This window comes from Myotis yumanensis, unplaced genomic scaffold, assembly GCF_028538775.1.
Source record: "Myotis yumanensis isolate MYYU_CA2020_CCGP unplaced genomic scaffold, mMyoYum1.0.hap1 SCAF_8, whole genome shotgun sequence".
Lineage (NCBI taxonomy): Eukaryota > Metazoa > Chordata > Mammalia > Chiroptera > Vespertilionidae > Myotis > Myotis yumanensis.
The window spans coordinates 19,207,468-19,220,302 of NW_027223759.1; the positions used below are offsets into that span (position 1 = coordinate 19,207,468).

The 12,835-nt window shown below is 43.9% G+C and overlaps 1 protein-coding gene across 3 annotated transcripts in view; it reads left to right on the plus strand.

Moving 5' to 3' along the window:
- The first annotated feature begins 5,812 nt into the window (after nt 1-5,812).
- ATIC (5-aminoimidazole-4-carboxamide ribonucleotide formyltransferase/IMP cyclohydrolase) overlaps nt 5,813-12,835 on the plus strand; it is a 29,440-nt gene continuing 22,417 nt past the window's right edge. The window contains exons 1-4 of one of the 3 annotated variants that reach the window (XM_070422066.1): nt 5,813-5,932; nt 6,237-6,363; nt 8,727-8,803; nt 9,944-10,010. In XM_070422066.1, coding sequence (XP_070278167.1) covers nt 5,914-5,932; nt 6,237-6,363; nt 8,727-8,803; nt 9,944-10,010 — 290 coding nt within the window. In that variant the 5' untranslated portion in view covers nt 5,813-5,913. Of the gene's footprint in view, nt 5,933-6,172; nt 6,364-8,726; nt 8,804-9,943; nt 10,011-12,835 lie in introns of those variants that run through there. The other 2 variants (XM_070422068.1, XM_070422067.1) reach the window with 2 other exon arrangements.

Genomic DNA, 12,835 nt, shown 5'->3' on the forward strand with positions numbered 1-12,835 from the left:
CCAGTTCCTTTGTCCCCAGTTTATAAAGGCTGAACTTTTTGTGCCTCAATATCCCCTCTGATAGGCCACTAATCCCCTTTGATTTGGTCACTATAGCAACTCCTGAGCTCAAAGGTCAAACCTCACAGGGGACATGTGAGGCCCTCCTTTATTCTGTAAATATAGACCTTTGACTACTCCCAGTTCCTTGTCTTATGGAAATGTAACTTCTGCCTCCCCCAATTTCCCTGTCTTATGGAAATGTAACTTCTGCCTCCCCCAATTCCCCTGTCTTATGGAAATGTAACTTCTGCCTCCCCCAATTTCCCTGTCTTATGGAAATGTAACTTCTGCCTCCCCCAATTCCCCTGTCTTATGGAAATATAACTTGTTTGCAGCTCGGTAGCCTGTGCTTTTTCCATGGACCCCTTTAATTTTTAAAAAGTCCCTAAACCTGCCTATTTCACCCCAAAAATTCCTATTTCACATACAAATTATTTCCTTTAAAAATTCAGATAAAAGTTTATGAAAATCCTATTATATAAAAATTTACTTTTCCAGATACTAAGTCAAATACTTTAAAATCTATGTATATACTCAACTGTTTTATTTCTAAATTTAAAATGGACAGCCCTAGCCTGTTTGGCTCGGTGGGTAGAGCGTCGGCCTGCGGAACGAAAAGTTCTGGTTTCAATTCTAGTCAAGGGCATGTACCTCGGTTGTAGGCTCCTCCCTGGCCTGACCTGGGCCCTGGTCATGCAGGAGGCAACCAATCGATGTATTTCTCTCACATCGATATTTCTCTCTGTCTTTCCCTCTCTCTTCCACTCTTTCTAAACATCAGTGGAAAAATATTCTCAGGTGAGGATTAAAAAAAAGAAAAAATTTGAAAATTTGAAATTCACATGCAGGACAGATGCTGAATGTCTAGGTACTGTTTATTTTTCTCTTATTACTAAATCTCAGCATTATTTTATTTTTTCTTTGCTACCTATTTTTTTATAAAAATCTTGTCAATATAAGAAACGTCCAAACTTGTAGATAATTTTTTTAAAATATATTTTATTGATTTTTTACAGAGAGGGAGGGAGAGAGATAGAGAGTTAGAAACATCGATGAGAGAGAAACATCGACCAGCTGCCTCCTGCACATCTCCTACTGGGGATGTGCCCGCAACCCAGGTACATGCCCTTGACCGGAATCGAACCTGGGACCTTTCAGTCTGCAGGCTGACGCTCTATCCACTGAGCCAAACCGGTTTCAGCTGTAGATAATTTTTATAAGAGTTTACTTGAGCCAAACTGATGAACTATGTAAGGGAGCAAGACCTCAAATGCTCCTGAGAACAGTGTGGACGAAAGGGGCCATATGCTAACCTGACTAGTTCAGAGAAGGCCTGCATGGCATTTGTACAAACTCAAAGACCTAAAATAACCACAAAAGATGTTCTGAAAATTAAATATTTAACTACAAAGAGGTTATGGTGGGTAGTCATGACCTAGGCCGGTATTTTTCCCTGACAAAGATCAACTTAGATCTTTACTGAGCCCATTTGTCTTTTTGCCTCTAAGATAACATATCAGTGAAATGACTGGGTAACTTGTAACTCCCCTTGTTTCCAGATCCCGCAGGGCACAACAAATGGCACCAGGACATTCCCTCATTGTTATTGTTATCAAGTTAATTGTCAACTGTTAATTATGTAAAACTATCCTGTTTTCATCTATATAAAGGAAGCACAAGTTCATCATTTCACTTTTTACCTATCCCAGAGGTCCCCCCCCCTTTGCTTTCTCCCACCTCCTTAATCTATCACCAATGAATTTCATGTAACCCACCTATGTCCCTCTCCTTTGATTGCAATCTACACTAATAAAAGAGAAACATGATAATTAGCGTACGACCGCTACCCTTCCCATTGGCTAATCAGCATATGCTTATGCAAATTAACTGTCAGCCAAGATGGCGGCCGGCAGCCATTCACTGAAGCGAACAGGGAGACTTGCTTGCTCCAGTGATGGCGAACTCCAACGTTCTCGCCTGAATTGCGGGCCTCTCAGCTGCAACTCTAAGCAACTATGTTGCAAATATAGAAGCTAAACAAAACCCTAGAAACCAGGTTTCAGTCAGCCGGGCTTCAGCCAGCCTGACCGCAACATTGTATCAAATACAGAGGGTAAAGGCCAGAAACCTGCTTTCAGCAGCGAGGCCTCAGAGCTAAAGCTGGCCCAGAATAGAAAAAAAAAAAAAAGAAAAAAAGGAGCAGTTGGGAGCTTCAGTCACCCGCCAGCCTGAAAACAGCCCTCAGCCCCTCAGCCAGACTGGCCAGGCTCCCCAGTGGGGACCCCCACCCTGATCCAGGACACCCTTCAGGGCAAACCAGCCGGCCCCCACCCGTGCAACAGGCCTCCATTCTATATAGTAAAAGGGTAATATGCCTCCCAGCACCAGGATCAGCAGAGCAGCGAGGCTCCCGGCACTGGGATCAGCGTGACAGGGGGCAGCGCCCAAACCCCCTGATCGCCCTGCGGCTCTGTGTGTGACGGGGGCGGGGCCACAACCTCCCTATCTGCCCTGTTCGTGACAGGGGAAGGTGCCCCAACCCCCTGATCAGCCCTGCTCTGTGCCTGATAGGGGGGAGCTCCCCAATCCCCTGATCGCCCTGCAGCTCTGTGTGTGACAGGGGGGAGCTCCCCAATCCCCTGATCGCCCTGCGGCTCTGTGTTTGACAGGGTGCAGCGCCCCAACCCCCCCCCCCCCCCCCCCCGCACAGGCCCTGCCCTGAGTGTGACAGTGGCGGCGCCCCAATCCCCTGATCAGCCCTGCTCTGTGGGTGATAGAGGGTGGCGCCCCAACCCCCCTCCACGGGCCTTGCTCTGTGTGTGACAGGGTAGAGCCATAACCTCCCCATTGGCCCTGCCCTGAGTGTGACAGGGTGCAGCGCCCCAACCCCCTGATCCGCCCTGCTCTGTGTGTGACAGGTGGCGGTGCCCCAACTCCCCTATTGGCCCTACTCTGTGAGTGACAGGGGGGAGCTCCTCAACCCCCTGATTGGCCCTGCTCTGTGCATGACAGGGGGGAGCTCCTCAACCCCCTGCTGGGCCCTGCTCTGTGTGTGACAGGGGGGAGCTCCCAACCCCCTGATCGACACTGCTCTGTGTGTGACAGGGGGCAGCGCCCCAACCCCCCTGATTGGCCCTGCTCTGTGAGTGACAGGGGGCAGCGCCCCAACCCCCTGATTGGCCCTGCTCTGTGAGTGACAGGGGGTGGTGCCGCAACCTCCCTATGACCCTGCCTTGAGTGTGACAGGGGGCGGTGCCCCAACCCCCCAATCGGCCCTACCCTGAGTGTGACTGAGGGTGGCATCGCAACCTCCCGATCCGCCCTGCTCTGTGCATGACAGGGAGCGGCGCCCCAACTCCCCAATTGGCCCTGCTCTGAGCCTGACCAGGGGCTGCACCTAGGGATTGGGCCTGCCCTCTGCCACCCGGGAGCAGGCCTAAGCCAGCAGGTCGTTATCTCCCGAGGGGTCCCAGACTGCGAGAGGGCACAGGCTGGGCTGGGGGGACCCCCCTCCCCCCCCTCAGTGCACAAATTTTTGTGCACCAGGCCTCTAGTGTATAAATAAAGATGTAACCTGCCATTCTCCAGAGCATTATCTCAAATCCTTCAGGTTCTACTTCCTGGCATGTCCACAGTTTGGCTCAAATAAGCTCACAAAAATTCTTTACAGGTTTCAATGGTTTTTACATTAACAACAGTTCTGTGGCTTCTTTTAGGCACTTTACATGAAGGAGGAGGATACTGTTATGCCCAGATTTCAGGATCCCCAAGAAACCACATCAGGGAGCCAGCCATGTCCGATGCAAAAGCACAAGAGTCTTTATTCGAGCTAGCTCGGCTCCCCCATCTTGCCGACGCAGCGGCAGGAAGCAGAGAGAGATAACTCTGTGTGGAGACGGGTTATATAGGGGGAGTTGGAGTAAGGGGAGGAGAAAGGACTGAGCTCTGCCGATTGGCCAGGCACAAGTCGGTGTCTTGTTCCTGGGTGTGGCTAGCAGAGTCTTAGACTTCTGGGAAGAACCTTCTTGCCAAGCACGTGGCCAAGGTAAGATGGAGGACATAGCCCCTACCCTGGGGCAAGATGGAGGGTGTAGCCTTTACCCTGGGGCAAGGTGGAGGGTGTAGCCTTTACCCTGGGGCAAGGTGGAGGGTGTAGCCTTTACCCTGGGGCAAGGTGGAGGGCCTAGCCCTCGCCCTTTCAGATACCTAAGGTAGATTGGAGAAAGCAAGCAGGGGATTGGATTACAGCAGTGGATTTTCAACCTTTTCCATCTCATAGCACACAGAAACTAATTACTAAAATTCTGCAACACACCAGAAAGTACATTATATTTTGGTCCATCTGACCAAAAAAAAAAGGTATAATTTTGATCCACTCATACTGATGGCTACTGTGGTGTTGGCTGTTGTCATTTTTTAATTTGGCAATCTAAGGGGAAAGAGGTCAGTGCGCCTGACTCAATAATCAGGCGTTACGTTTTAAAAATTCTTGGGGCACACTGATTGAAAATCGATGGAGTACAGGATAATTAAGACCTTGTGCTCTCTTGAGAGTTAATAACTTAGAGGGGTATTATTTCTGGTGTTTCAAAGTGTGTTAACCTAGATGCACAAAAACAGTGGACAGGACTTGCTTAAGGCAAAGATAAACCTTTTATTTGACTGGGGCATGACTACCCACCAAGACCTGCCCAGTTAGGAATTTATGATCAGATCACCCTGTGAGGTTACTTTCCATAGAACTTTTTTCCTTCAAGGTAATGAGAAAATAGACTCCTTTATGCAGCTGTGAGCCCCAGATGAAGAATAAAAGACAGGCAGTAGTATTCTTTTTGTAATATAATTCTAATAAAGAGTAATTTAAAAGGTTTCTGTAGACAGTAGTATATACGTATATATGTATATATATATGCAAATTGTTATTTTCAAAGAGAAATGAATATATTCAGTTTTCCTAATTTTTAAAATATGTTTTTATTGATTTCAGAGAGGAAGGGAGAGGGGGAGAGGGAAACATCAATGATGAGAAAGAATCATTGATAGGCTGCCTTCTGCATGCCCTCTACTAGGGGTTGAGCCCACAAGCCCAGCATGTGCCCTGACCAGGAATCCAACATTGATCTCTTGGTTCATTTGTCGATGCTCAACCATCGAGCCACAGCTGGACAGTTTTCCTATTTTTAATGAATTAAAAATAAATCATTATTATTCCTCTCTGGTTTGACTCAAATAATATTTTCTGATTTGCAAGGAGATGCAGATTTCAAGCTCTCTTATAATGTGGAATCAAAAGCTCAAATGAACGTCCACTTTGTTTTGCCTCTACCATGGGAACTGTGGAGTCAATCACTTAATCTTTAATCGTTAGGTCTTCCGTTTATTTTATTTTTTTTGACTTATTGAAACGGGAGGATGGTAGGTGATTGCCGAGATGCTGTCTACCTTTGCCACCGCATGCACTTTCCCCAGGATTGCCTTTACGTTCTGCGCCAGTGCTTTCGATGCTGTCATCGACCTTCCAGCCTCCGGGGACAGGCTGCCAGGGGCAACAGGCGGTGGCTCCTGAGGGCGGGGACAAGCCAGGCCCGCGGGGTGAGGTTGGGACCGGAATCTTTCAAGTGTAAATTTTGGGTCTAGGAAAGTCAGATGGAGCCCCAGCCCGCCTTCCCTTCCAGCCCTCAGGCTCCGATTTCAGGTCCTACAATGAGCAGGGCGGGACGCGGGGCGGGGCGGCGGGTCAGGTGACCCATCTGGTGCCCGCGGGTCCCGCCTCCCTCTCTTCCGGATCGAAAGCCTCCAGCAGCTCCACCTCCCTTTACACGTGGTGTCTGCCCTGCCGCCCTGCTCGCCCCGGACCCCCGATCGTGCACCATGGCGCCCGGCCAGCTCGGTGAGCCCCTCGCGCGTCCTTGGTGACGGGCGCAGCGCAGCCCGCGCCCCGATGCGCCCTCGTCCCCGCGGTGGCGGGCGCTGGGGGGCCGGCTGCGCTGCAGGCCTGGAGGCCCCGGCCCGCCGTTGTGCGGCTGCCTGGGATCAGAATGAGGCCCCGAGTCTGGGCCGTGGTTGGCGTGGGCGGAGGTGATGGTGGCTTGAGATCCGTGACTGTCCTTCCCCAAACGCACCCCATCCTACGGTCCTGAAGAACATGCTGTCCTGTACAGCGACTGAGAAGGAAAACACGTCTTCTTTTTCAGCCTTATTTAGTGTCTCCGACAAAACCGGCCTCGTGGAATTTGCCAGGAACCTAACTTCTGTGGGTTTGAGTTTGGTCGCTTCTGGAGGGACCGCGAAAGCTCTCAGAGATGCGGGTCTGGCCGTCAGGTAAGGCACAACTTAGTGTGTAGGTTAAGTCCCATCAGAAAGTAATGCCTGCCGGGCACCGTGGGTAAAACCCGCTATTCACTCAAGCCTCCAGTGCTGTGAGGCTGGTGCGCTGCTGACCCCTCCATAGAAGAGGAAAGTGCTGTCAGGTTTACAGAGTTAAGTAAGGAGCGGATCTAGGGGTTAGAACCCCGGATATCCTCATTACAGGGCCCCCCCTTCCAAGCCACTTATAAGAGGCGGGCTGTTTTGCACCACAGAGTTTATAATTTGCATAATCTGTTTTGACTGGCTCTTTAGTAAACTGTTGACATCAAGATTCAAGCCTGCCTCCCTTCCCTGACAGTGGTTCTCAACCTTCTGGCCCTTTATTATTAATATTTTTAATGTATTTCCTTATTGATTTCAGAGAGGAAGGGAGGAGAGAGAGATAGAAACATCAATGATTAGAGAGAATCATTGATCAGCACACCCCCCGCTGGGGATTGAGCCTGCAACCCAGGCATGTGCCCTTGACCGGAATCGAACCTGGGACCCTTCAGTCTGAAGGCTGATGCTGTATCCACTGAGCCAAGCCGGCCAGGGCCTTCTGGCCTTTTAGATACAGTTCCTCATGTTGTGACCCAGCCATAAAAGTATTTTTGTTGCTACTTCATAACTGTAATGTTGCTACTGTTAGGAATCGTAATGTAAAAATCTGATATGCAGGATGGTCTTATCCACCGCCAAAGGGGTCGAGACCCACAGGTTGAGAACCGCTGCTAGCATCTTTGGTAACCATATGAAGTCATAAAATCTATCATTCATTTATTCCTTCATCCACATCTATTCATTAACCCACCGAAGTGATGGGGAGAAGGAATAATAAGCAAAAGAAAAATCAGGCTGCAGTTCTTGACATCAAGGAGCTGGCATTCTAGCGGGAAAGGGAGTAACCACTGAAAATGTAGAAAATGAAAAAGGCTTTAATAAACTGATGTGAGAATTCGGAGGAAGGCCATCCCCATCCTGAAATATATTTTAGCAAAGGAGTGAAAGGCCTGTCTGCTTTTTTTTGTCATGTTGGAGATGTTGCTACTTGACCTCTAGATCCATGGAGAGGTCAAGGATTACCTTTTTCATCTTGTAATCCTGCCCTAAGTGGACAGTACACAGCTTCCCTAAATTCACTAAGTTCATATGGCAAAACATGCCTTACTGTATATGTTCCAAAGTCTTTTTGCAGCACCACTCTGATGTTTGCACCACAACCCCTAAGAATCATGGGAGGTGGGGCGGTGAGAATCCAAGTCTGAACTGTTCTTTCCATTGTCCCATGTTGGGTTGTTTGTAGTTGGACCCTTCAAGTTAAGCAAGGTCCTCTCTGTATCCCCTTTTCCCCCTCCATCAAACTTCGTATTATGGAGACATTTCAGGCATAAAAAGAGAGAAAAGTATGAGCCCTCATGTTGCATACCTGTCCTCCAGTTCTTTAGTCTTGTTTTTTGTCTATCTGTATCTCTACCTATTCCTGGTTTAGCCCCATTGTGGTGATGTCTTTTTTAAAATTTGGGAATGTCAATATGTTTCCTATTGAAGTAAGGCTGACTGTTGACACTTTTAAATATATATTAACTCACGTAATCCCTACACCAACTCAGTATAGAGGTGCCTTTTCTTTTTTTAACAATTATCCTCAGTTGGAGAAACTGGATTTTATTTTTTAAAGTCTGGGAAAGGGAATTTTTTTAAAGCATTTTTATTGATTTTTAGAGGGAAAGTGAAAAATCAATCGGCTACCCCCTGCCTCCAGGGGATCGAGCCTGCAACCCAGGCATGTGTCCTGACCAGGAGTAGAATGGTCAGCCTTTTGGTTCACTGGATGACAACCAACAGACCAGGAAATAAAGGGAATTTTTTTTTAAAAAATGCTTTTCTATTTAATTTTTTAATTTATTGATTTGAAAGAGAGAGGAAAGGGGGGAGGGAGAGGGAGAGAAACATCGATTTGTTGTTCCACTTACTTATTCATTGGTTGCTTCTTGTTTGTGCACTGACCAGGGATTGAACCCACAACCTCGGCACATTCGGAGGATGCTCTCACCAACTGAGCTACTGGGCCAGGACTCTGGGAAAGTGAATTTTAAACTGGAAATCATAATGTCACCAACTCTGTTTATATTGGAACTGGGAGTCCTTGGGAAAATTCAGTCATTTGCAAATGGCCCTCATTAATCTACTCAGAATTTTGAAAATTCAGGTGCTGAAAAATTTCTCAAAAATGAAAACAGTAGGCTTAATGATAGAAGAAGCTGTGGAATAGTGTGAAATGTGAGTGACAGTTAAGTAGAAAGAGGAGAAATGTTCTGTTTATCTATTTTCAGAGATGTCTCTGAGCTGACGGGGTTTCCCGAAATGTTAGGGGGCCGTGTGAAAACCTTGCACCCTGCAGTCCATGCCGGTATGTAGTGGGTATTTTCAATTTAAAATAATTCGTGGTTTTCAGGATGGTTTAGTTGATTACTTTATAGAATAAACAAGGAAAAGGGAAAAAATCTGTAGGTTATAGCGATTGCGTCAACATTTGCTGCTAAAGTTCATAATACATTAGAACTTGTTTAAAATCTAGTTTGCTTTTTATGTGATGAATTCAGATTGTTTTCTTTTGTTTGCTGTTAGTGCTAACCTGAGAATTAACTTAGTGATAGTTCCTGCTGGAGTTAATGAAAATATTTTGATCTTATGAGTGAAAAGATTTTATCATTATTCAAACTTAGCATACAGCATGACCATATAACTGACTTTCAAAAGAATTCTTCAAAGTACTTTACTTTGTTCGTTCATCTGAGACAACGAATTCCATATCATTCAAAAATAGTGAAAAACAAGTATATTGCTAACTTACCAGTTACAGTAAAATATGGCAGAATAAAAGGCTGTAGGGCTAAGAATTAAGACAAGCCATTTACTTATTGGAGCACATAGATGAAACTGGCAACAGTTATGGGAAAATTCCTTTTACATTTTGTTAAGAAAAGAGGAAAGAAGTGGGCATAAATGCTGATGGAAGGAGACTTGACTTGGGGTGATGAAACACAATACAATAAGTAATTGATGTATTGTAGAACTGTACACCTGAAACCTATATAATTTTATTAACCAATGTCACCCCAACAAATTCAATAAAAAATTTTTCAAAAGAGAAGAGGAATCAGGAACTGATAAAAAAAAAATACTTTTTTAAAATATATTTTTATTGATTTCAGAGAGGAAGGGAGAGGAAGAAAGAGAAACAAATGATGAGAGAATCATTGATCGGCTGCCTCCTGCATGCCCCTTCCTGGGAAATCAAGTACAAAACCCTGGCACGTGCCCTGACGGAATCAAACCATGACCTCCTGGTTTATAGGTCGGTGCTCAGCAACACTGGCTGGGCAAAAAGAGATTTTTAAATATACCCACTAATTTTATTTTAACTATGTGTTTGGTATTCTTAACTAGGCTATATTAGAAATTTCAACTTGATTGAGGGACTATATTGGAAAGAAGTGCCTTATTCTGGCTTGTTTTTTGAACTAATATTTTAACTTTGTTAAATTAGGAATCTTGGCTCGTAATATCCCAGAAGATAATGCTGACATGGCCAGACTTGATTTCAATCTTATAAGGTAAATTCAAAGTTGAATTTTTAATACAGGAACAAAGATGAAGAGTATGCCAAACCTGATGCCCCTTTTTATCGAGGGGAACACTTAAAGCTTAAGATTGTCTAATAACTAAGCTGCACACCCAAAACCAATACAAAATAAAATAAAGATGCCATTAGGTTTAGTTTTATAATTGTTGACTATAAACATTTATTGAGTACCTTCTGTGTCATGTTGTACGTGCTAGCATTTTGGTTTTGCCAAGTATATATTACCAAAATGGGTACTTAAACTAAAAACAACCTTTGCTTTTTTAGGAAGTTATGATGTAAATTTTCATACATATAAGCAACTTAATTATTTGTATGAAGTTATTCACTGTACAGCTTTATTTGGATACAATTCACATACCATACAATTTCCCAATTTAAAATATACAACTCGGTAGTTTTTTTATATTCAGAGTTGTACAGCCATCACCACAGTTAATATTAGAACATACTTATCGCTTCCCTCAAAAAAAAACCCCCAAAAATAGCCATTAGCATTCATTCTTCATTTCCCCAAACATCCTCTAGCCCTAGGCAACCACCAGTATATTTTTGTCTATATGGATTTACCTGTACCGAACATGTCAGATCAGTGGAATCCTACAATATGTGGTCCTTTGGGATTACCTTCTTTGCATGTTATAACATCAATACTTTGGGGGTTTTTTTTGTTTGTTTTTTAAGAGACAACAAGCACTTATTTGAGATTTTTTTTTAAAAAGAAGCTATTCCTGAAAGCACTGATTCAGGCAGAAACCTAAAAAGTGTTTTCATTAGGAGACAAAGACAAAGGGCATTTATGAGAAAGGGAAGGGGAAAATTATATCAGTAGAAGGAAGGCATTTCTGTTGGTGGAGATAAGTTGACATAGTGACACTAAGTCTAAACAATGTTTTTAATTTTCAGTCGGAAGTCATCAGTTCAGTAGTCACAATATTGAGTGTCCCCCAAAAGGGCAGTTCCTATGGGATGGCAGCTCCAACTCAAATGTAAAGCTACACAGTTTATACTATTTTTTTATTTTCCTTCTGATCAAGATATTTCCTTGAAAGCATCACTGATCAATTATTAGAAAGCAGCACTATCAGTAATTAGTTTTTGCTGTAAAGTAATTCATTGTATGAATATACCTCATCAGTTCATTAGTTGATGAGCATTTGGATTGTTTATATTTTTTGTATGTTAAGAATAATGCAGTTATGAACGTTCATGTACAAGCCTTTTTTTTATAGGCTATTTTCATTTCTCTTGGGTATATACCGACAAGTAGAATTCCTTGGTTTTATGGTAACTCTATGTTTAAACTTTTAAGAAACTGCCACATTGTTTTCAAAGTGCTAGATCATCGTATATAATAAAAACCCTAATATGCAGATTAACCGAATGGCAGAATGACCGTTCGCTATGACGTGCACTGACCACCAGGGGGCAGACACTCAATGCAGGAGCTGCCCCTGGTGGTCAGTGCATTTCCATGGGGAGTGCTGCTCAGCCAGAAGCCAGGCTCATGGCTCATGGCTCACGGCTCACAGCTGTCGGTGGGAGGAGCCTCTGCTGCAGGTAGGCTGTAAGGAGCGAGGGGTCCTGGACTGCGAGAGGGCGCAGCCAGGCTGAGGGACACCCCCCCACCCCTCCCCAGTGCACGAATGTTATGCACCGGGCCTCTAGTTGTACATAATATCCGATAGCATATCCTAATTTCTCCACATCCTCACGTAAAATATTTGTTATGTATTATTTTGATCTGTCCATCCTAGTGGATGTGATGGTGTATCTCATTGTAATTATGATTTGCATTTCCTAATGATGTTGAGTATCTTTTCATGTGCTTATTGGCTATGTGTATATCTTTGGAGAAATGTCTGTTCAGATCCTTTGCCCATTTTTTAATTGATTTATTTCTCTTTTTATTATTAAGTTATCCCATTCCATGGGCTGTTTTCACTTTGTGGTGTCCTTTGTAGAGTTTTTTTGGGGGTATTATACTTTTGTCTTTGATTCTCTGAAAGTTAGTTTTTATGTAGAGGTGTGAGGTAGGGGTGCAACTGTATTCTTTTGTATGTGGCTACCCAGTTGTCCCAGCATCACTTGTTGAAAAGACTATTCTTTTCCTATTGAATGATCTTGGCACACTTGATCTATATCTCTGTTGTTATGCCAGCACTATACCATTACTGTAGCTTTGTGATAAATTTTGAAATTGAGAAGTGTGAATCCTCCAACTTTGTTCTTTTTTTTCCTTTTCAAGTTTGTTTTGGCTATTCATGGTCCCTTGCATTTCCATATAAATCTCAACTTGTCCATTTCTTCAAAAGAAGGAAGTTGAAGTGGGATTGTGTTGAATCTGTAGATCAATTTGGATAATATTGCCATCTTGGCAATATTAAATCTTTCAGTCCATAAACATGGGATGTCTTTTCATTTATTTAGATTTCCAATAATGTTTTGTACTGCTTCATACACAAATCTTACTTTTGTTAAATGTATTCTTAATTTTTTTTGTTTTATAAGTAGATAATATTATAAGTAGAATTGTTTTCTTGATTTCACTTTCAGATTGTTCAAATATCCTGCAACTTTGCTGAACTCAGTAATGCTAATGGAGTTTTTTGTGTGTGGATTTCTTAGTATTTTCTATTTATAAGGTCATGTCACTTGCTAAGATAGCTTCACTTCTTCCCTTAGTCTTGATGCCTTTTATTCCATTTTCTCTGCGAATTGACCTGGCTAGAATCTCCAGTACACTGTTAAATGGAAGTGGTAAGGGTGGACATTCTTGTCTTGTTCCTGAGCTTA